This window comes from Photinus pyralis, unplaced genomic scaffold (assembly GCF_008802855.1).
Source record: "Photinus pyralis isolate 1611_PpyrPB1 unplaced genomic scaffold, Ppyr1.3 Ppyr1.4_LG1, whole genome shotgun sequence".
NCBI lineage: Eukaryota > Metazoa > Arthropoda > Insecta > Coleoptera > Lampyridae > Photinus > Photinus pyralis.
In genome coordinates, this window is record NW_022170249.1 from 18,596,794 (window position 1) to 18,621,936 (window position 25,143).

The 25,143-nt window shown below is 35.1% G+C and overlaps 1 protein-coding gene across 1 annotated transcript; it reads right to left on the minus strand.

The window, feature by feature from the left end:
* Positions 1-24,147: 24,147 nt before the first annotated feature.
* On the minus strand, positions 24,148-24,792 carry LOC116173451. Its single transcript, XM_031490943.1, has 2 exons — positions 24,641-24,792; positions 24,148-24,594 (listed from the first exon to the last, which is right to left on the minus strand). The coding sequence occupies exons 1-2, from the start codon at positions 24,680-24,682 to the stop codon at positions 24,196-24,198; spliced, it is 441 nt and encodes a 146-aa protein (XP_031346803.1). The 5' UTR covers positions 24,683-24,792; the 3' UTR covers positions 24,148-24,195.
* Positions 24,793-25,143: the final 351 nt, after the last annotated feature.

Sequence of the window (25,143 nt, forward strand, 5' to 3'; positions counted from 1 at the left end):
TACCATGTTTAGCGGACCTACAAAGCCAGGTTTTAAATATAGATTTCAGAATGTGTGTAATCTCTGTTAACAACATCCCCCTATTTGCCCATTGTAGAATCTACAAAGAATCGTTCACTAGAGATATAGAGAGAAATAAGAGTTCCCGTATAAATTCTTAGTGATTTGTTTGTAAAGGTTGTAACACGATTGGTAAAAGGCATTTTACAAATGCACGGGTGCATAATAAATAAACATTAATTACAAATACAATGTTCTTTATGGTCATTTAAATTCTTTAAAAAGCCAACATCCGCACTTCTTGTACTTTCATCGTTAAATATTTAGTATCAGAGATTTGTTGTTAGGTGATAGGTTCGTGCTACAAAGTGTGCTATGGATATTGGACCGCCTGCACCGTGAATAAAAGTCGATTTAGCTTCGGTTTACTACCTTAGCGACGTTGTCAAAAGCATAAACATTCATTACAAAACTATCATTTATGTCCGATTCTTAAATGGAGAGACGCTATGGCGGCTACAGCTCGGCATAAAATTGCAATTTTCTCACGCACGCTTAATTTAACGGAGTGAAATTTTCGTAATAAAACTAAACCAAATTGAATATAAGAGAATTGTTTTGTTATTATTGTTATAACCGACCATAAACACTAATAAAACACATACATGGCGTTAATCGAAGATTAGTGTTATTACGCAGATGTTAGATGAATGTTTCCAGGACGGTTTATGTACCTAATCAATCTAAATTTCAAAAAAATTAAGTTGTTGAAACTTGTCCCTTTAATCAGACTAAAGGACATACATTTTGGCGTTTATTCAAGGGAAACCCGATCATGTTCAAGGAGATGCTAAGAGATCTGAATGGCCGAGGAAATTTTTAAGAAATTTCGAACTGTGCAATAATCGTACGCGACCAATATCACAAGAAAATAACTATATTCTAATTGTTTTCTGTCGTAGTAATGAATAGCAACATTTAACATTCAAATGGTTAATAGACAAATAAACTATTCCCAGCCAACACACTTACGTTTAATAAACGGTTTTAAAGCGTTTTGAATTTGGTATTGGTAGTATGGTATACTACTATGGTATATTTTGTAGACCAATTTTATACCCTACGTTTAAAATACGATTTCTGCTCGTATATATAAACCATAGAGTTCACGTTCTACGTTGATAATATGTATATAAATAAACGTTCTTTTAGCTATAATTTGATAAATGTATATAATACCAATTTGATTTACCAAGTTGGAAGATTGGTATATTTACTTCCTCCAAAATACGAATAAAAATTAGGCATATTCTTCGTATCAAAATTACGTAATATTTATGTCATAATCTAAACGTTCCAGTATTTGGTATAAGTTGACAATAATAAAAATTATATTTTCTGATGTTCATTTTCATTTGGCCGTGGTAAAGCAGCACTATTCTTAACAGGAACCTGCATCGTCCTCGCAAAGTGGGCTACAGCTAGTTTCAATAGATCGTAGCTGAAATTTGTCTTTTTTTGATCCTACAGAAGGACGCTTCTCCGACGCCAAACGGCGCCTCTTATGTATGCGGAGATGACAATAATTGGAAAAGTTGCCACCTCACCTGAAGAGTAGTAATTTTTTATTGTAATTTTAACACAGGAATAGATAGAAACATTAATTTTAAGCAAAAAGTGTTCCATGCATTTTTTTCGGAAAGTTAATACACCAGTTATTCGCTACCGAAGGTAGGTATGAGTTTTTCATTAGAAAAGATCAATGTTTTTAATTGGTTAATTGGTTTCGTGAAAAACTCGAAAAGTATGCATTTTATAATAAAAAACTGTTGAGAACAAAATCGTAGCTTTTAAAAAAACAAAGAGAATGGTTTTTTAATACTTGCTGTATGATAATACGAACCGAGTTGTGGCTTGTTAAAGGTTAGCTCTTGTTCGTCCAACGCTAAAACTAGGCATTTTTCGAGAAAAACTTGTAGAATATTCTTTAAAGTGTTTAAAATAACCTTTTTCTTTTTTTTTTTAAACAATAAACAAACATCATAAAAATTAAGTGAGTTACGTTGAAAATAAGGTAGATCCGTACTTTTTTCAGCGAAAAAATCAGCGCAAAGCAACCTCGTAATTACCACCCTAATTAAAATTAATAATAATAATAATAATAATCTTTATTGTTCCCTTGACATGTATATCATGAACAAATTAAATTAATCTTCACTAGCAAGAAAAAGAAAAAGAAAGAAAACCATCTAACATAACATTCGAATTTAAAAGAAAAGCACGAGATAAAAAACAAAAAGTATAGCAAAATCAATATCTATTCTTCGGCTGTACTCCATACGAAAGAAAGTAAATGACTGTCATTTTCTTAATTTATTTGTTTTTGTAATTATTGTTATTATGTCACTCATTCAACAGAAATGATCTCAACTTCATAGCCTCCGTTAAAAAAACCACCACGGTAAAAAAATTGTTTCTGTTTAAATTTTGTAATGTTGTAAATATATCACGTTCTGGAAAAATAGTAATGAGCTCTTTTCTGAGAGGTTGGTATAGTGGGCACTCAAAGAAGAGGTGTTGGAGAGTTTCGCATTGATGTGTGTTGCATATAGTACATATATCTGTGATTTTTATTTTATAATTGATTTTATTGACGTACATTACTACCATATCTTTATTGTGAGTTTTAATTTGCATTAAGGTTCTTTTATATTTCAAGGGAATCGGCAATCTTATGATGGAGACTGATGTGTTTGTGAGAGGGTTTTGTTTCAGAGTGTACTTATACGTGTTACAATATACACTCAAAAGTACTTTATCCCAATCATCGTTGGCATTTTTTTTAGTGTATTTATCAAGGGTGTCTAAAATGTAACTGCTATCTACCCCTTCTGGGTTAAAGTAATCTTCGCGAATGCTCTCTATGAATTTTTTTATTTGTGTGTACCAGTTGCTTTCTGGATTATTAGTGTGACAACTATCAAGGTATATTAACCGTCGTAAAGCTTTGTGAGTATACCGATCTTTACCTGATCCTTTGAGTTTAATTAACAGTAGTAAAGCGAATTTAATTACGTAATATTCCAGTTTGGGAAGCAACAATTCCATTCTTATAACATACCCTGGGGTGGAGTTTTGTAAATACAGTACCTTTTTAAAAAAATTTACTTGAACTTGCTCAATCAGCTTGGTAAACGGAGGGCCCCAGACTCCACAACCATACGCTACAGTGGGCACTACTACTGTTTGATACAACTTGAGGATAGAATCCCAAGTGTCCATTTTAGCCGTGTTTATTACATTTAAAATAGTGGCTGAGCTAATTTTTGCTTTGCGTATTCTGTCTTTGGCAGTGCATTTGAAACTTCCGTTAAAGTGAAAAGTTAACCCTAAGTAAGAATGAGAGTTTACTACTTCGATAGCGCCATTATTATACAGAAAAGGGTCGTCCGCCGCAATACGGTTACCTTTGCGAAATACAATAATTTTTGTTTTATCCACATTAACAGTTAGGCTGTTAAGGGAGCAGTAACTTTCTAGTGCCCGTAACGCTTTTCTCATGTTTGACGCAGACTTAGCAAATATGACCAAATCATCTGCGTACATTAAAAGTCTTATATCTGTGACGGCATCTAAAGGAGCTCCACTTATTCCATAATTTTTAAAAAACGCTTCCATGTCTGCTGTGAACAACGAAAAGAGTAAGGGGCTTAGAACATCACCCTGTAGCACACCTTTGGTGATATTAATTACCTCTGATAGACGCCCCTCTTGCTCGATCTGCAATGTCGCTTTAGAGTAAAAACCTTTTATTAATCTTATGAGTTTAGCACTTAATCCCGTTTGTGAAAGTTTTTGCCATAAAAGATCGTGTTGAATTGAATCAAATGCCTTTTTAAAATCAACAAATAGAGCGTACATCCTTTGCTTTTTTAAACGAATATTATTAAAAATAATTGCATTCAGTACAAAAATATTGTCTTGACAGTCCCTTCCTCTTCTAAAACCACACTGACTTTCTGGTAATATTTGAGATTCTTCTACAAAGTTCGATATTCTATTATAAATAATGTAGTTAAATATTTTGGCTATGTGATTCATTATCGCAATCCCTCTGTAATTGTCAGTAACTGATATGTCACCTTTTTTATGCAAGTGTATCATTTTAATTTTTGACCACTGATATGGTATCTGTTCTGAGTCTAAAATCCTGTTGAAAAGACGTAAAATGTATGTATGCCAATTCATGCTCAAATTTTTCAAAAATTCATTTGATATTCCGTCCAAGCCCATCGCTTTACCTGTAGGTGCATGTTGTAATGCTTTATTTAATTCCCAAGAAGTTATCGGTCTGTCTAAAAATGGGTGTAATACATCGTGCATATTAAAATTTAAATCAGAGTGAATGTGTGAATAAAAATGCTTATAAAAATTGACCCACCTCTGTATTTCAATGACTGGGGCACTTGTGATCCTTGTTCTATTTTTTTCGCGTTTAAAAGTCTGCCAGAATGTATTAGAATCCATAATATTTGTAATACGTGACCTATAAAGGAGATTAAAATCGTGTTTCTTTTTTCTACAAATTGCCTTAAATTGTTTTTTTGCTTTTATAAAATTTTGCAGATACACTTGACCAAAGTTATGACTTTTAGCTAATTTATACGATATTCTAACTTCGTTTTTTTGATTTTTACACACTGTGTCAAACCAAGGTTTGTTGCTCCCGCGTATAGTTCGATAAGTTTGACTGCAGTGTTGTAGGCCAAGTAATTTCCCTACTTCATTGATAGCTAAGTTTAGATTTTGACTTAATTCATTAACGTCTTGTGAGTCTTGCAAGGAAGAAATTCTATATGACATAGAAGATATATTTACATATGCGTTGCGTTTATTGTCATTCCACCTTAGGTAATTTTCTTTTCGGGGTATTATTATGTTATTGGTGAGATGGTGACCAGATTTATCTGCAACAGAGTTCAAAGTGAGTGACAAGGAACAAGGGAAGTGATCGGAATGTATTTCGTTTTCATGAATCCTAAAATCTTTGATTAATGAAATGGTATTTGTGCTTACCCATACTAAATCAATTACACTTCCTCCAGAACTGCTCATATAGGTAAGATTTCCGGTACTGTCTGAAAAAGATCGGCAAAGACTATAAAGCCAAGATCCTCCATAATTTCAATTAAAAACTTTCCTTTTTGGTTAACAAAAAGATCCATTGACTTTCTTTCGTTTTCTAATTCGCCCCAATAAATATCATTATCCGTATCACTGAAATTATTCATTACACCTATACGACAATTAAAATCTCCACCTATTATAATATTATCGTTTGGATAAGTTACCCTTGCTTCTGTAATTGTTTCATTTATTACCTGTGCCATTAATTTACCATCTAGATCTGGTTTTAAGTAAAAGGAACCTATAATAAAAAAAATAGAGTTAATCTTAATTCTTACAAAAATACAAAAGAAATTTTCAATTATAACGGTTATGTCATTAACGTCTTTAACTAATCGATGCCCAATCAAGAGAATTAATCCCCCGCTTGCTCTTCCCATGGCTTTTTCTTTTGTAGCGTTAACATAAAATACATGCCGTTGCCGAAACCACTGAGGTTTAACGTTTGCCGCATGCGTTAGCCACGATTCACTTAAACATACCACTTCACAGTTTATAAAAGTGCCACTTTGATCCTCCCCCATCATGTTTACGTTTCCGAAACCCGCACAGTTCCAATAACCCACACTAAAGTTTAATTTATTGTTCCCTATTTTCTGTAGGCCGATATCAACGTTTTCTTCTATTCCGCTCGCTTTCTTACTAAATTAAAATTAGTCCTTCCCCTTTTCCAGTTTTCTTTAATTACATTTTATTAGTACATTCTAGAAAGTGTGACCAGTTTAGAAGACTTAATTTTGAAATAATCCAAACTAAAAGTTAAACTTCGCTTCAAAATAACTACAAAACAACTGGAGATACGTAAAAATTGCTACAGCATCCAATTGTAGCAGTTTTAATTCCTAACATTATCCTCGCGGGGAATTTTCTGTACGACAAAAATTAAGTGAGATATAGACGTTTAAAACGTGTATGTATATGGGACAGAGCTGGGCAGAATACTTTCAAAAAGTATTTGAATACTAAATAGTAAATACTTTACACAAATCAAAGGTATTTGAATACTAAATGCTTTTTCGTCCAGCACAAGCGAATACTAGATACAGATACATTGAAAGGTATTCAAATACTTTAAAAAATAAGTATTCAAATACTTTAGACTGTATTCGAATACTTTCAAAGGTATTCGAATACTATAAAAAGTATTCGAATACTTTGAAAAGTATTCGAATACAGTAAAAAGTATTCAAATACTTGTCACTCAAATACATTAAAAATTTAAAATAGTATTCCAGATAAAAGTCTTAATACTACTTAAAAAATCAAGTTATACTTTGTATGGGGTTAGCTTTTTTATATTTCTATTGTTATATACAAATTTAAGGGGAGTAAAAGCGTATTATTGTTATTATATTATTATATAGGAGGTACCTGCCAGGACCTTTCTTATACCAGAATACGTGTACCAGTTTTCAAAGCGTCGTGCACATGATACGTACGCCTTTCTGAAATGAATCCTAGCGATTTTGGAACAGTTCCATTTTTGACGATCCGTTTGTCCGTGTGCATGATAACTTGTTTAGAAACGTGCGATCGCTTTCAAAAATTGGTACACATGGTCTTAAGGATATAAGAAAGGTCTCTATTGTTTTTAAGTTACGTAGACTATCGAGTCAAAAAGTTTCACTTTAGGATCGTTCGGTATTCAGTTGTATCGGATTTTTATATTTGATTTTGTGACAATGGAAACTTTCCCTAAACATTTCTAAATTGTTCTCAAATATTTGAATAACTTAAAAGTACTGCCTTTTTTTGGGTCCCTTTGAATTTTCTTTCGAAATTGATTTCTAGTCCATAACTTTTGATTGAGAAGTCTAATCGAAAAAGTACGAATTGTTTTGGATTCTACGCACCAAAATTAATAAGAAAAAGTGTTTTTCCGAGAAATTTTGGTGCAGTCGATTTTTGGTAAAAAAGGAAGGTTATACACTGCCTTTTTTTGAGCCCCGAAAAAAAAATTGTCTTAGATCGACCCGGAAAAAAATTTTCTTATAGAATGTGGCCTGTAGAATCCATAATTTCAAACAGTTCCAAGATTGGGCTACTAGTTCAAAAGTTACAGCCCTTTGAATTTTCTTTCGAAAATGGTTTCTAGTCTACAACTTTTGATTGAGAAGTCTAATCGAAAAAGTACGAATTGTTTTGGATTCTACGCACCAAAATTAATAAGAAAAAGTGTTTTCCCGAGAAATTTTGGAGTAGTCGATTTTTGGTAAAAAAAGGAAGGTTAAGTATTCAAATACTATGCGAAGTATTCGAATACTTCTCAAAGTATTCAAATACCTTGCGAAGTATTCGAATACTTTACGAAGGATCCAAATACTTTGCGAAGTATTCGAATACTAAATATTTGTGAAAGTATTTGAGTTACAAATACAAATACTGCTTCCATAAAAGTGTTTAATTACAAAGTATTTTAATACTTTAAAAGATTTGAATACTAACAAGTATTTATAAAATCGAATACTGCCCAGCTCTGATATGGGAGCACTACCTTGTTTTAGCCCCATTTTAAAAATAAGAGTTTTAAAGAGATTTGATGTAAATAGCCTTGTAGTTTTTGCAAAAACCTACAAAATAGTTTATTCAATACACTTTCTATCATAAAAAATAAAGGAGTTATGATTAAAAAACGAATCACAATTTTTTTCGAGAAATTCTGAAAGCACAAATCAGAGAATGATTATCTACATGACCGGTATACATTTCGTATACTACACATTACAAACTTTTATACACACTTACATCCATTCCATACACCATGTAATGTACATACAGGGCGATTCAAAATGAATATCACTTCTTTGAAAATCTGAATTTTAATTAAAGAAACAAAATAGAACCCTGGGTTGTATCAAAATGGAGAGTATTAAAATAAGTTTTTTTCACTAAAGAATACGTTCACAGATGTTCAATAGATTATTAACTTTTGGAGGGTAAATACTTTTTTTATTAAACCACAATAAGGTTTAATTTGTAATTAAAATAATTTAAACGTATTCAGTAAACGCAAATAAATCATATATAAATGGGATAAATAAATGCATAATATTCTACAAGAATGTAGCAATATCCGTCGGACATTTATGCGTACTATATACTAGTGTATGATTATGTTTTTTTAAACGAAGGGTTTTAGTCTACTATAAACGTGTTATGTACGAAACTGTGTTGCTCGTGTATACCTACGTTTGTTACGCCTCCAAAGGTAAATGGAGTAAATTTCGAATCCTAAAGATGGAAAAAGTGTGAATGATTTGTTTTTTCTCTTTTGAAGAAGAAGAAGTAATTTAATTGTACCACTGGGTGTAATTAAAACATTTCAACGTGACAGCCTCTCTTTAACGCGTTCATTCCACACCCCTAGTTTACGCCTTCTTCATTTACTCTTCCTTCTTTTTCTTAAGGTCCAAGCGTTTGACAGTTATCGTGTTCACGGACAGACGGACACCATCGACTCCCCTATAAAGCATGCATCGCTTTGCTCTGCCGTTTAATAATTAAGATATTTTAACATATTTTTCAGGATAATAATTTGACGGGATGAATGCTTACACCAGTAACAAACATAGGCAACTAACAACGCGGAAGTGACTAGCAAATCATACATTTTTACTTTGCTTCCAAGAATAGATTTGACTCTTTGGTAGAAGCAAAGAGTAACTAATCATTTATTCTTTGGTAGAATTAGAAATTTCTTTTAGTAATTTTAAGCAAATACCTCTCAAGTACCTCTGTCTTTTTAACTGGAACACAGAAAAGCAAAGCATATCTTTTAGCATTATAGCATAATGTAACACATATTATACTATGATTATAGGTACCGAGATGGAATTTGGATCGAAATTATTATTTTATTCATCTGTTTGCTGTGGTGGAGTAAAAATAGCAATTTTCAAGTAAAACAGCCTTTGAAAACGGAAACCGTCGGATGTACTGATCTATCTAGTAAAATATTAAAACCTAAAAATAAAGTTGATGATACCTTATGTGCTTATAGTTAGCAGCTTACCTTTCGTAGCTTTTTTATTGTTAAATATTCTACTTGACATAGTTTAACAAGCAAATTTTACTACAAAATGCAATTCTTTAATAACCATATCTCTGGAATGTTTTGTTGTCTTATCACGAGGTCAACATAGTAGTTTATTTCCTTTTCTACAGATGTCATACATATGTACAATATGTATAGCTTAGATCATACATGATCTAAGATGTATGGTAAAGTTCTCTACATAAGGATTTCCACTTCACCAATGAAATTTTTTACTCAATGACTTCACGCACATTCACGAAAAAGAAATGGGTTTGATTTCAAACGATTGTAGGATGATTCGCCCCCGAAAATTCGCCCCAGTAAATTCGCCTCTGATAATTCGCCCCCAGTAAATTCGCCTCTGAAAATTCTCCCCCGGAAAATTCGCCCCCGGCGAGTTCGCTCTCGACAAATTCGCTCCTGGAAGATTCGCCCCCGGCGATTCAGCTCCCGTAGGATTCGCCCCATAAGATTTATTAATCCTCGGAGGTAACAGTAAATGTTATGGGGCGAATCCTACGGGGCCGAATATCCTAAGGGCGAATTCTACTGTTTTTCAGGATTGTTTAATTGTGTATATCTGATTAATCATCTCTCAGAATGATTGTAATGGCCTTAATATAAAGTGGGCATAGATACATGAATTTACACAATGCAGTAACGATTTTTATACTCATCTCCAATTTGGTTGCAAAAATCTATCTAAAGCTACGGCAATGGGTTTAAAGTTGACACATTCAAACTATCCCATGCTCTAAATTGCGATTTCTTTTTTGGAATTTCATAGAGATAAGTAAAGTTTTTTGCGATTTCGAATGTTAGAGCAGGTTAGGCATTATATATCATAGAAAATTTACAAGGTGTCGGAATTTAGAGGGCTATTAGAATTTAAACAGTAAATCTGTAAGAATTTAATGGAATTAAAGATTGTCCTTTCTGCGTCTTCTAATTTCTGAAGCGCATTGTCTTCATAATGTGTTGTTTTCAGAAAGTTTATGGCACAAAACAAATACGGTGGTGATTACGAGTATTTCGGTTTTCAGTTGCAATGTAAAATTTAACGAGGATTCCGTTAGTTACACTTTGAAGTGAATTAATTCTGTCAGTTTCATCCACACAGACAAATACGCGAAATTAAGAGGGAGTAATACACAATTAAAGTCGAATAAAACGCTTTACGTAGGGAGATTAAAACAGTCGTAAGTGGTCAAGGACCAAGTAATTAAGCGAGCCAGTCTATTTTAGTTGCCATAAATACAATAGCAAAATCTACCAACTCAGTTAAACCGCTTAAATTTTAGAAAAAGCTTCAGGTTATTCCAATCCGGTTTATTTGGGTAAAACGTAAAACATGGCGGATCTCCGAAGCATTGGTAGAGTGACGTTTATTGGACGAAATTTCGAGTTGTGATCCCTAGAGTGACAGCGTGACGCTTAATGATTTTACTATCAACCACTTCCATAAGCTGCCGAGAAAGTTAATTTGTCGATAATTGAAAAAAGGTTAATATTCATGTCATCATCGGCTAGTAGTGAACAAAAAGTAAATTATAGTTAGAAGAATGAACAATGCTACAATTGGAATACAACAATATCTTGTAAAGGAAGTGAATGAAACCCTTTTTCAACTAATGTTTCTTCACAGATCACCACCTTTAATTTGCTTTCTCGTAGGAAAACATAATCCAACTTGATGCGGGTGTTGTACAATATCGTGTCTTTTCGTTTACAAATTGCTTCAATTCGAAAGCATCTCTCACGCCCACCATTGCTCAAAGATCGATATTTGCAAATCAGATCAGATTTCTACTATTTATCACAATGGATTCGTCATAATGAATGCCTTGTAATTGTGGTTAATAAATAATATATTTAATTTATGTATATGACCGATTCTCATCGTATTACGTTACTGCAGGTGTTCTAACGAATCGACACCTTCTGAGGTGGGGCACTGTGAACGGGGCCACGACGTGTCTACAATACATAATTTCGAAGCAATTAGCAAAGTGGAAGATTTTTTTTTATTTTTGTGTAACACATCGATTAATCACTAGTTCGGTGGCAGATAAATCGTGATTACCAAAAATTCGATGGTTCATCCAATTACCGTTATGTTAGTTTATGGTGCACGCCGTATGAGAAAAATCAAAACTTAATTTAACCTCTCCCATTTCGGAGTACTTGACAATATTTTTACGTAATTCGTTTTCCCGTTTCGTTAGAATCTGGCAGTGTATATCTGTATCGGATTTTCTCACCGGGGTGGACCTTTACAATAATAAATAACGTAGGTACACTTAAGTAACACGCCTTGGCACGACTTTAAATGTGAAAGGAATTGGACGTCCTTTTTCAGAAGTTGTAGTGAGCTACGTAATTGGTGGAGTAAAGTTTATCAGGGCCTTTTAAGTAATGAAATCATTGTAGTGTCAAAGTAGGGAATTTCTAATTTCATAGATCGCTGAAGAGCGTGTCGTGACTTACAACTATTCTATAAAGGATAATGCACGATCGACATGTTCTGATTGGTCTATTGTTTTTATTTGAGCTGAAATCATCTGTGAATGGAATTAAAAGGAATGGCTTCGATATCTATAAATAGAAATAAAGTTTGATTATCTGTAGGTAAGAACAAAGTGATGGGAGGTTTTGTTTCGATTTTATTGATTGTCTCTCTAATGAAATGTGAAATATACCGGAATTTCAGCGAACGTTTCGTGAATGTAAGACTTACCACTAATGAATTGCCTGTCATACTTGCATTTCGGGAGAAGCAGACGTTCACCACGAATTTGTCAAGCGCTGAAATTAGACAAATGTCACTTAGGTACCAAAATCTTTAACGCATAAACAAACTGTGCCACCCAAGACCGGAACGTGGTCTTCTACATGAATAAAAAACCCATACAATGCATATGTATGTATACGATTTGTGTTTCTTCCTAGTAATATAATTGAAATATTTCTTTTGTTTGCACATTTAGATGAAGAGGGCACTTATTAATCTTCTTTAAACTTTCTATTTAAACATTCATTCTAAATGTTTAATATTTTACCAGCGACAAATCTCGAATTTAATTGAAATATATTGGATAGATATGCACTGCTATGTATTGAGTGTAATTAAAATATCTAATTGGAAATGATAGATGACACACCTTCTAATTTTAAAATCAATTTTTCTACGCGTTCTACCCAATTAAGAATAATTTTGTAAAACTCCGATTTGAGTGACAAAATCTACAATAAATAATACCGGCCTGAAAATCGACGGAAATTTAGTTTATTATCATAAGGGTGTCCACCGTCACATCATGCTGTCCACAATACGGAAGAGAGTGGAGGAAATTAAACAAACCCCTTCAATTTTCAAAATATTTTCTTCCAGTGTTTCCGCCCTTCGTTCGTCCGTCGGTCTTTATCGCAAAACACGTTCTTCAACAACAGTATAAGCGATCTTGATGTTAAAAGTAAGGTTATAATATCAGGAGGTAAACCTTCCCCTTTACGACCACATACGATCCATAATTAACCTTTTAAATGACAGTTTGTTATAGGAAGGAACAGTCTTTGTTTTAGCTTTGCCGATTTTGCATCTTTGTTCCACTCATGCAGGTTCATTTTGAATTTTAGCGTCACTTTGCTTTCTGTAGCCAGTCAGGGTCGTTAAATTGCTTTAAATCTGTAATTCCATTTTCGTGTTTGTGCTACGTATAACAAAACAGTAATGTGCTTAGTCGCAATTGTAATTGTTCGCTTTATTGTAAATTCTAGCCTTCAGCTACTTGTAACTTAAGGGAAGGTAACCCTTGTTTGGAATTATTTGCTATGAATATAAATGATATTCCAATTTTGATTTGTTTAAGATCGGCCAGTTATTTGATGGCTTAAACTCATTTGGATTGATTATCGACTTCAATTCTTTGTGGTCGCACCTGCCCTTTTTTATTGTAATTAACTGTTTCGGCCGTGCAGAAGTAAGGATTGTTAAAAATACTTAGCGACACTCATCTCGAAACACAACTTTAACCTAAGGTTACCGTATCCAGGACCTTCAGATACCTTCTGGACTGGAGGAGGTTGGTCCAATTAACATGTACTTTATTTAAGAGATGACTTCGGAATGTTATTCTTTCACAAATGGGAAGGGAAAGGTGAGTTGATTTTAAATCTACGTGGGATTGCCGTTGAATTATTCAAATTCAAGAGTTACTTGCTCGGATTTTTAATTTTTGTATATCGTATATGTGATGTAAAATGTGTTTAGCGTTTTCCACAGTTACCTCTTTTGCTCTAGAGTTTCCCCCTATATTTAACTTCTGAGGACAGTGATTCAGAATTTTCTTCAGCGCGGTTCTATTGTCCGACCAGTTCTAGGGAAACACTGCACACCTTTAACTTTAAATGAATTCTGTCTAAATTTGTAGGAACTCTTTCGAGATTTTGATTCATTTTACACTTTCGATCAATTATTCAATAAATATGTTATTTGTGTTCCACCTTTCCGACAAGCTTCGGTATGAGTGAGTGCAACCTGGTCTTTCTCAACCTATGTGATCCGGCCATTGTTGAGTGTAAAGTTTTCTATTACTACGCTGGTGTTCCGGAGTTCGTGTTTTTCCCGCTTTTGTTAGTGCGGGAGGTGTCGACTTGGATACGTCACACTCCTTTACTTTTCAAGATATTGATTTGACGTTTCTTTATTAGCACAGACAGTACGAAATATCTAAACCATGTCTTGCTCCGAAACATAGGCAATAGGAGATATTAAAATGCTGCGATTCCCTTAGGAATGCATCTAAACGCATTAGTTCAATACCCGAAAAGTGAAAATAATGAAGTTTTATTAATCACGTGTGTTTTGACTAAGAAACTTATTTATGCACTGATTTCGTTCGAAAACATGGTAACTCTTCAGACTTGATATCCATAACAAGTTAATTTTATGGATTTTCAATGACGATGGGCTAAATGTGTCGATATGCCTTATAATTATCCAGTATAAAATCGGAATGATGCATGATTGAAATGTGCTTTGCGCAAATCGTTTACGAATACACACTTTTTACGTGTTTGATGTTTCTTATGCAAACCTATTTCACCTGTTACTACAACATCAGCATTTACTAAAGACAATAATCAAGCTTTGAAGTATACAAATAATATTGCACCTGACTAAGTTCACTTCTTGTTGTTTTATCACCTAACATTTTCTTATTTGGCCTAGTTACTTTGAACGATTGATGTCTGTGCTTGAATTTTTAGAAAAGCAGGATTATTTTTACATGAAAGAAGAAGAAATGTGAGTGGGAAATTTGGCACGTTAAATGTTTAGTAATGTTTCTTCAATTGCTCTAATTTTTTTATGGATACGAATTCTAAAGTTCAATCCCCTTTCGTTCACTAACGACGTTCTGTAACTGAACGCGGAATTTGTCCCGCATTGTAACGGAAAAGAAATATACTGGCGCGGTTTAATTAATTGGTCCTTGGTTGAAACATGGTTGTTTTTAAATTTATTGTACTAAGGCGTATGTATTTCACGATAGTCCTTTCGACTGATTTCACCATAATCTTTCTTGTGGTGTAATAAAGACACATTTACTTAACTCGCTTGTAGGTATTACTGTATCTAACTGGTAAATCGAAAGTGCGAAGTTGATGCTCCAGGGATGAACTTATGGTTAATTCGCAATTTTAAACACGTAACCCTAAGTAAGATAACCGAATCTAACTCAGATGCCGGACAGACGGGCGTTAACGACTTCCGGAATTAATTTCTGGTTGCTGCGTATCTACAGTTCAATAATGGATCATACTACTACAATTCCACCAAATATAATTTATTGGAGAACTCGACCCTCAATTTTGATACCCTGCAGACTGTCTATGATATGTAATGTTTAAACTGCGCCAACCCCTGTCATCTCAAAAATTTCCATTTTTCTCTATAAAATTCGAAAGAGTAAAACCAATTTTAGAGCTACCGTTACATCAAGTCACGTACAGCCGACCACATATGCGGAAGGAGATGTCCACACAGACCTAAAACGAGTAAGGGGTAAGAAGATTAAATGGGAAAACAATAAAATGACAAATAGTGGTCTGTGTCTCGAGGAGGGCAGAGAGAGCTTTACCAAATTATCGCGAAGAAACTTGGAAATAAAGTACTCCAAAGTGGTTAACTAACGTAGTTTTCCCAGACATGTCACATGGTGAGGCTGACGGAGAAGGAAATCTGGCTTAGCGAGGCGGAGTTACCGTTGGACAAAGCTCTTGACCAAAACCACAATGCCCTGGATGTGGTTCTACATAGCGAGTACAACATAGAATAGAAGTCACGATAGAGATACTCGACCAGATGGTGACCGTTCTTGTTTGTGGTATTTTCCATGTGCTTTCACTTGAATGTTGCCATCATCACAGAACTCTGCATGTTGCCAAACGAATAGTTCTAAAGAAAAGGCGTCGCCGCAAAGGAAGCCCAGACGATTGCGCCTTGTATATGGTGTGAGAGGAGAAAGGAGAAACTTTTTTGTATACATTGCGTCCCTGTGGAAGAAACAAGCATGAATGTTACTATAACTGCAGGAAATCAATAACGACAGTATAGAAGTGGCGAGTCGGGTAGAGGGTATAGTTTTTTCGGGGATTTTATGATTTAATGAAAAATGCTCTGCAAAATTAGGAAAAATTATCAAAAAAATTTTTAAATCAAAATTAATTGATGTTGATCGAAAAGAACAGTCGTCTACTAATTTATCGTAAACACCAACACGGCAAACAACCATGATAGAAAACAAGAATAATGCAAGATCGCAATTTGATAACGGACACTAATTAACAGCACTGGTTAAACAAGTTGCATTAAAGTAAATGAATCGGGATCATTAGAAAACAAGGAAGTGGCTTATAGTAAATATAACCTTTGACAGTGTTGCGTGCCATCCTCCCATTTTTATACAAGTTTATAGTTCGCAACATTTTCAATAAGCAATTCGAGCTTCTATATAAATTCCGCTTTTGCGAGGATGGCGAATGAAAATCTGTACGTTTTGAGGTTACGTGAATACGGAAAGACGGATGAGAGCTTCCAGGTGGCAAAGATGTAGATGAGTAAAGATGGGCGACCACACGAGCGGGCCTGTTCATCTCTGACAAGCGCACGGTGACTCTCTTTTTCTTCTTGTTCGTTTCTCTGATCATGTTACAGGCCAGTTAAAAAAGATAAAGCGCCAACTTATATAGTGAATTGGAACGAAAATGTCGATTATACATTAGAAGATTTATGTTTCGTTCTTATAAAACGTATACCTCATATATTTTCCTCCATATAAACTTTCGTTAGAGTTCCTTCGTTTTTCTTCCCGAAAAATCCACCACTATTAATCGGTATAATGGTATAATATATAATATAATATAATATGGTATAATCGCTCACAAAGACACAAAGGCCTTATATATAAAATGAATAATAGGCAAAATGTTGTACTTTTTACGTTAATATTGGACGTAGCCTGGTCAAAGTACACAAAATATCCGTAAAATGCAGCAAAAAGTAAAAACCTTTTGAAAATTCAAATTTAGGTAGTTAAAAGGATTGCGCTTAATATGAGAAAATATTTACCAATTTAGGTAAGCAATTTTCCGGAAGAACTGTGGTCGAAAATTTTGTTATTTGTTTTTTAACTCTAATTGTTTAAATAATGAAAATACAGAAAAATGTTCCAATCAAAAATTATTTATACCTACAAAATTTGTCTGAAAAGTTTTCTGATATCTTCATTAGTTTTGGAAATATACCAAATTTTCCTAAGAGTATTTTTAAACATCATCAATTTTCAAGTTTTTAATTTTAAGATAGTAAATAAACAATGACACGTAGAAACGTAAGAGTTTTCATTTATTAATCAAATCGAAATCAATCAGTATCATTCGTCTTCCGAGCTCAAATATAACTCAATATCATTTTCATCTTCACTGAAGTTATCCTCAAAATGTGAACCTTGAGTGTCTTGATTATCACCATTTATAGTTGTTTGATCGTCGAAGTCATCATTATCTTAATCTTCGTCAATATCTACGTTGTTTTTCTAAATTGGTACAATTTCCCGTTTGATGGTCTATTATTAAAAAATTTGATATTTACAGAAAAACTGTATTAAGTTTTGAAAGTACTATCTGTAAATACTTTGAAGTACATATATCAAAGTATTTACAGATAGTTTCATTGCAATATATTAACTTTGTCAATTTTTTCAGTGCGTCACAACCTTCAAATTATTAACTTTTAAAAGTAAATTCGGGTCACGGGACGTTCGCGCGCACCCACGAATTGACTTCCGCTGAAATCAATTATATCTCGTACACTTTTCAATTTACAGAAAAACTTTTCAGACAAATTTTGTAGATAAATGCATCAGCTACAAATTTTAATTGAAACTTTTTTCCGTATATTTAATATTTAACCAATTAGAATGAAAAAACAAAAACAAAATTTTTCACTCGACAATTTTCCGGAAAATTGCATACCTATCTTCGTAAAGAATTTTTCATATTAAGCACCACCCTTTTGAATACTCAAATTTGAAATTTCAAGAGGTTTTTATTTTTGTAAAGCTATATGTGTACTTTGACCACGCTAACGTAGTATATGCGTACCACAAGATTAAAGTAGGTACAATGTGGGTACCATATGTATACCCTCGGAATATGAACATGCACGGCGAAGCATAACGTCTACGGCTCTACGTGAGTATTATGACGTAAATTTAAAAAAAGGCAGAAAGTAGGTTCTTAAACTGATGTCAATTCATATCTGAGAATAATAACTAATCAATTAGGTACCGTTAAGGAAATGATTCAACGTGCGAATTTACATGAAATCGTTCAACTATGTAATTGCTCTATTTTATTTGCGGTTATAAGCAGAAAATCTTTTTGTAACTATATAAAGTATAAAGAATACATAATAATAACGCTATTAGTTTTATAAAATAAAAAAACTAAAATTCAAACTAGTAGTGTCTCATAATGGTAGTTTACCGTGCAAAAACAGAAATAGACTGGGAAAAAAGAGCTTCCTTACCAATAAAAAAACCAACCGTCAAATTAATATTAAATTGTGTAGCAAAATTAATTGTTTGTAATGATGTGAATGCATAACATAAAATTATAACGACAATATTGACAAAATATGTAGCGTGTAGGCTTCAAGAGAGTGCATATATTTAAAAACATTCTGAGAAAGGGTGAAGGGTACAAGATGTGACTCATATTTGGTGTAATAAAGTCCTGTTGTTAAGAGCAAGATGGAAAATTACAGGGTCTTATAGGCAAATTCAACGAATGGCAAAATATCTGAAAATTACCTTAATCACAACTCATTTATCGCACATCGATTTTAAATCGAAGAGTTTTGATTGGCATAATCTTGCCCCCGAGATATGTAACTCGCCCCTAGTTACGGGGTTTGGAGCTTACAGTTAAATGTCGAAGACAATCACGGAATTAGGTATCGTAACTCATTTGATTACAGTTTTTTGCCACCCCCGTGACGCGAAAATGTGTTGTTTACAAACAACAAGTCAGTACGTGTACACACATAAAAAAATTCGATAATTTCCACATGTTTAAAACATTGATCACCACTTATATGAATATTACTTCTGGTTAAGACCATGTAATGAAAACATAAACACAAATTAAGCAAACATTAATATGTACATATATCCCTTGGTGATCAATGGAGACCATATCAAAGGGTATCGCCCGCCGTTCAAATGGATGCAAGTGTCCTTCGCCTCGCCTAGAACCAGGGCCGTCGCGTGGTATGTAGGTGCCCAAGGCAAGGATTTAACGGGCGCCCCCCAACCCCCCGGTAAAACGCGTAATTTTTTTCGCTCCATTTTTGGTTCTGAGGGATGCCCTAGCTCTTTAGAGCCACGCCATTTTCCCCCACGTATGGACCCTCCGCCGTGTTCCGGACTGGAAAAAACGGCAGCTATTATAATAAGGGGTAACATAACAGCATCATAGACCACCCACCCCACCCTCCACAACATAATTGATATTTTATATAGGTACATATACTAAGATTTGATGTACAAGATTTATTTCACTCACTATAAAACTACCGTAAGCGACAAGTGTAAATGTAAACCGTGTCCTACGCACACTGTAAAGAATGATTGAGTTGAGTAGGGCAGGGGAGGGGGCGCGAGCGCACTTAGCATCCATTGTATACATTTGTGTAAGTGCTTATATTAGACTACAAACGCATTTTTTTACCCACGGCGGCGCCCCCGGGCCACCGCGCCCAAGGCGACCGCCTCGGTCGCCCCACCCACGCGACGGCCCTGCCTAGAACTACCCTTCGTATATGCACAATTCAATCACGGTCACCCATACTTCGTTGTTACATTTTTAAAATGCAAGGATGACTAATATCATCGTGATTTTTTTTTATTTATGTACTTATTTTTTTATTTATTATCCTTCTCTTGTTCTCGGTCCTCAACAATCTTGCGCCCAATTACAGAGTGCTTTTTAAAGGTGCCTCTGTATGAACATTACGCCAATGCTCCTCCACTTAGCAGCATCAGTGTGCAACTCCGTTTACGCCTTGCGGTCATACAGATCCAACATTGGCCTAGTCATTACGGCTTCTCTGTCCTCTGAGTCGCTGAAACCCTCTTGCTGCTGATCGCCCCAGCTTCACGTCACGCCCTTTCTGGTGAGATCAGTCGCGGTTTTTGCCCGCCTAAAATAAGACGCCAACAACACAAACTATTACGCCATGCACATTGGCAGATGTAGGGAAAAAATCACCGCCTCTACCTTTCTCCGCCCAGGACGAACACCTTCAGCACTGATTTTTATTACTCAAATACTCCTCCTTGTCCATCAGAAAAGGGCATTTGTCCAGCCTCGTCACTAACGCTAACACGCTGGAAAACACAAGGACCATTCGTCAATCCGAGAGGACCACGCAAATATTCATACTGTCAATCTACGGTAATAAACTCCGTTTTATCCACACGCCGGGTGTAACACCGAATAGTCCCTCCGTGAACATATACAGTAGATCTGATATCAGTGGCGAAGTATATCCTTTATGGTAATCGCCTGTATTTTAGGGTACCTAAGGTGGATAATGGTCTGGAGTATAAGTCGTGACCCCAACTCGCATCTCGCCGAGATGCGTCAATTTCTAATTTCGTTGAGCCACCGGCTTCGCCAAATGCCAAAACGTCACCACACCTGACACCGTCCGTGGATTGTGATCCCACTTCTGATTTGATGCAACTAAAAATGAATTACGCTAGTAATTAACTTATTTAATAATGTAAAAACCCCATGAAGATCTTACACCTACCATTATCACTCAAGGAATTCCATCCGCACTTGACAGGTTATTCCCGCCGTTTTTGATCGCCCGTGTAACACATAATTGAATAAATGTTACAATTATGTTTATTTATCAGTTTTATTTATATTTACGACACACCACCTTATCTCTTAAGCTGGGAAATTCTATAATCAGTTGCGCCACAACTGACAACTCATTCAACCTAAAAACTACAGAGCTTTTGATTTCGGTGGAGGATTTTTTATCGCCGAAAGGTTCCGATCTGCAGCGTCAGGATTTATTTCCTCCGTATCAGTGTAATGAGGCCGTTCCGACCTTATTATTGTGTCACCAACAGCCTTAGCTACGAGATCATTCTATTTACGAGGTACAGATTCATCACTTTCTCGTTTAAAGTTGATTTGTTCCAATTTCAAGGTTTCATGGGTCTGTTATGACTATTTGTAAGGTAAATTGTGCATAAAAATCACCTCCCCGTGGTGACTTCTGGAAACTGTCTTTGGGCATCCTCGTCCCTTGAGGAAGGACTTAAGGTATAAGCCGGCTTCGGTCGATCCTTGGACATACTAAGCAACCACGATAGGCGCTTAGGGTGGAGTTAGCATGCCAGCGTCCTCGGTCCCTCAGCCGAGGAGGGCCCGCTCCGTCCACATAACCAAACTATACTCCCCAGCCCGATGATTTATTTATCAGTGTTAGCCCTCGATAATGGGAGACAGTGACGAAGCAGTACCTATTCAATAGAAGCGTCGAGACAGGACGAACACCATACAAAACAGAGGAGAAGCAACATAAGTCCAGCTCTCTAAAGCCCCCGTCAAAATCAACAACCAGTCGGAGCACCAGCACCTCGTCGCTCACCGTACTGACACCAAATATACAAGGGTCGCAGGTAAAAGGGCCAACAAATGCAAATTCGATTTTAGCTGGTCGAGAACAAAATACAAGTGCTAACAGCATCAAAAAAAACCAGGAGGGATAGGGAGGACGAGGTTGAAGGTACTCGGCTGACACTTAAAAGTATGGCGGTGCAAGATCCAAAGGTGTTACTATTGCAAGTAAGTGCTTGGAGAACGAGAGAGATAAATAACAAAGTTAATTTTACGCCGACCGACAAATTGGCGGACCGTAAGCAAGGCGATAGCTTGAATAAAATTGTCCAGCTGGAAGAACACGTTCATATTATGAGGTGTTTCAAGTGTAACGCCTTCGGGCACACGCAGCAACGCTGCACAGAAAAGGAATATCTTGGCCCAAATGCGCTCAAAAGTACAGGCTCGACAAGCGCGAGTTTCCTACATTAATTTATCTTCAATGGCGTCCTACAATAAAATGTTTTGCCAAATTTTGGATAAACTTTCATCAAAGCCACTTTTTTGTGAAGCCCATTCATTAGAAATAGTGCTGTCACCATCATGAAAAACTGTTTAAACTGAGGTGCAACGGTTTCATCTGCCTAACAAAGTACCTAACCAGACTGACTGTTGGGATTTTTACAAAATAAGCTAATAGGTCCTTGACTCCTTTAGTTTAAATTATCGTGACGTGACGGACACTTATACCTCAATCGGAATTGTAGCTCAAACTGAGGAAGACGAGTCTACTTCCTTGTGAGAATTTTTAGTGTTTCACAGCCTAGTTGCATAAGGAGTTTAAAATGAACAAATATCACTAGTGTTTTAACTAAAAAAAAATAATAAATAATAATACACGGAGACAGTAGAGGAATCTTGGCAAGCCGTTGCACTTATATTCCTGAAAAATATTAGTAATTCCTATGATACACCAATTGTTGCATCTTCACCGTACTCTTTTTCTTCTGACTATAAACGAATCACGATCGCCTTTCCTTTAAAATCTGCTCGGTAGAAGTTATGACAGTACTATGTAAACTCATTTTAAGAAAACGTGATGGTGCTTTGATCAGTGGAATTTTGATTTAAAATTAAAGGGAGAGTCTAAGCCATTAATTTCTGAATCGAACTGTTTACTCATCTAACGGAAGACAATAATGCGAAGGAATAATGCAAGAGCGAAATAATAATTTCGCAAAGCTCACGGTAGACAATAATTATGTTGTATTTAATTATTGAACTCACTCACGAATGTCGTGCTTCTGTACACCATAATTATTTTGTTGGAGCTGTAACAACATTTACGGATTAATAATCCACGTAGGTACATTTCGAGATATCTACGATAGTAATATTTATCCCTGATTTATATTACCCATTTAATTTCCGGAAGTAGGCCTTCAAATGGTACGGTAGAACAAAGCCTTTGGCTTCATTACAGATAGGTGCTACAAAATATAATAATAAATATTGTTAAAAATTTTAATTAAACGTAATTGATTACAATCGTGCAAGTTAGTTGATACGAAAATGGTTTCCCACGAATATACCGTTAATACATCTAATACGGCACTGATATATACCTAAACTAATTAACTTTACTACTAAATAATTAAATGTCAAGCAGAAATTTTTGAAACATGCATGTAAGAACGAATTGCATTTCATTAATCCGCTACTTTTAATTAAAGAGGAATCATCTTTTTAATGTAATCAAGTGTGATTAGATTATTAATGATTTTTAAAATCGCATTTTAGATCATTAAGTACATAATTGACCTACTAATCAAAAAGAATGTAACATATCAAGATAGTGATCAGACATTAATGAAGTAAATTAAACGTTTCATTTTTTTCAATGTTGCGACTGTCATAAACGTCTCAAAAGTTGAAAGTATACAAAAGCCCACATGGCTACAGATCCGCTATTACAATAGCACCAACGATGCAAGAAATACCAATCCGTTTTTGGAAGAATTTATCACCGTTGTGAATAGAGAAGGACAATTTTTGTTGTTTGTAAGATAAGGTGACAAACATATTTGAAAGAACCACGATACCCACACGTTAGTTTTTGGAAAAAAAGATTATTAAATATCGAATGTTCGTATTTTTTTGGTATAAAGCAATCCTAAATGTCTGCTATATCGCAAACAAACGTCATAACCAATGACCCTAATAAGACACAACTTTTAATTTATCACGGAATCCAAAATCCATTTATGTAGATACTGGACGTAATTTCCCAATAAAGTTTCTAAAGATGCTGTTTCCGAACAATTTTCGTAACAGACCCGATTATTTTATCACTGATCAGCTGGTATAGCAAAGCAGTTTGCACAAACATCGTTAGATAGAACTATTTCTAAACCACTTTTTCTCTTTTCCTTTTGCCTGAAAACAAGAAATGCTTTAAAATATAATTTGATAAGATGTTGACCCTGATCTGGTTAATACCAGAAAAAGGTGCTTCTGATTACAAGATGAAAATGTCTAACTCTTATGTAATTCGGAAATAATAATGTTTCTGCATTACTTTAATGCTTTAAAAACATCGTTCAAACCTCGCATGAAAATGGCGAAATTGATGCTGCGTGGGACCGGTTTCTAACAAAGCACCCAAAATAAGTTGTTTAGCAAGCACATCTTTCGAAAGTCGCCAAAACCGAGTACCAATGGATGGAATAAGCAAATACTCTAAAGATTACTGCGTATTTATTTGTTCATGTAACTCATCAGAGAGCTTAATTTTCTGGTTGAGGGCGAGGCAAGTGTGGTCTACTCTGAACCGCATGAAATATACAGTTTTTAACTTTATTCGCCAATATCCAATCCGTGTTATCCCTCAGTTTTGTGCACTCATTAAACGCATCTTTCATCTCCAGTTGGATGCTTTCAGACAAATGAACGTTCTTGAAAATTTCAGCAAAACGTCGGTATATACCCTCACCGCTGATTTCGCCATTCGTCTTAAAAATCTCCCTCTTCTTCCAAACGCACACAAAAAACCGACCGACTACCTCATTGTTGACATCTGAAACTATATGAATTTCGGGCTCAACATCCGATAATTTCAGATTTTGTTCCTTGAGACAGTCAGCTTCAGGGCCGGTAGTGGGGACGAAGGATCTGCCACATTGCACCTAAAAGTCCGATGGATTTCTATAACCAATCGTGAATTTTACTTACCCCGAGTATAAACGCGAGCAGAAAACCCAAAGACGCTTTCATGTCGTTTATGAACGGCAAACAAAGTTTCAGTTACATCATTTTGTCAGTTTTATAGCAGTGCGGCAAAAAAAGGGAACTCCTTGCACTGCTTATCTAAGAATGAAGTAATTGTTGGAAATACTGCAAGTGATTCATTGCAATGAGTGTTTATAAAGAATTGGGTAATCCCTCATGCAAGATTAATAAAATGCCTTAACAAAAATCTCATGGGCGTATCTTATCTGATACTCTCAACAATCATTTTACTATAAACAATTAAATTTGCAAGGTTGGATTGTTATGAAAACAAGAGATTGGAAAAAACAAACGATTCCTGATGCCCTTTTGGCGATACCTAAACGAATATGGTTCTCACATAGGGAATGACGTCAAAAAAATTGTGTTACTATGGGCTATTACTTTATAACGATTCAAGTTTTCGTAGCATTCACTTTGGTTTCAACCATGTCAGAGACCGCCGT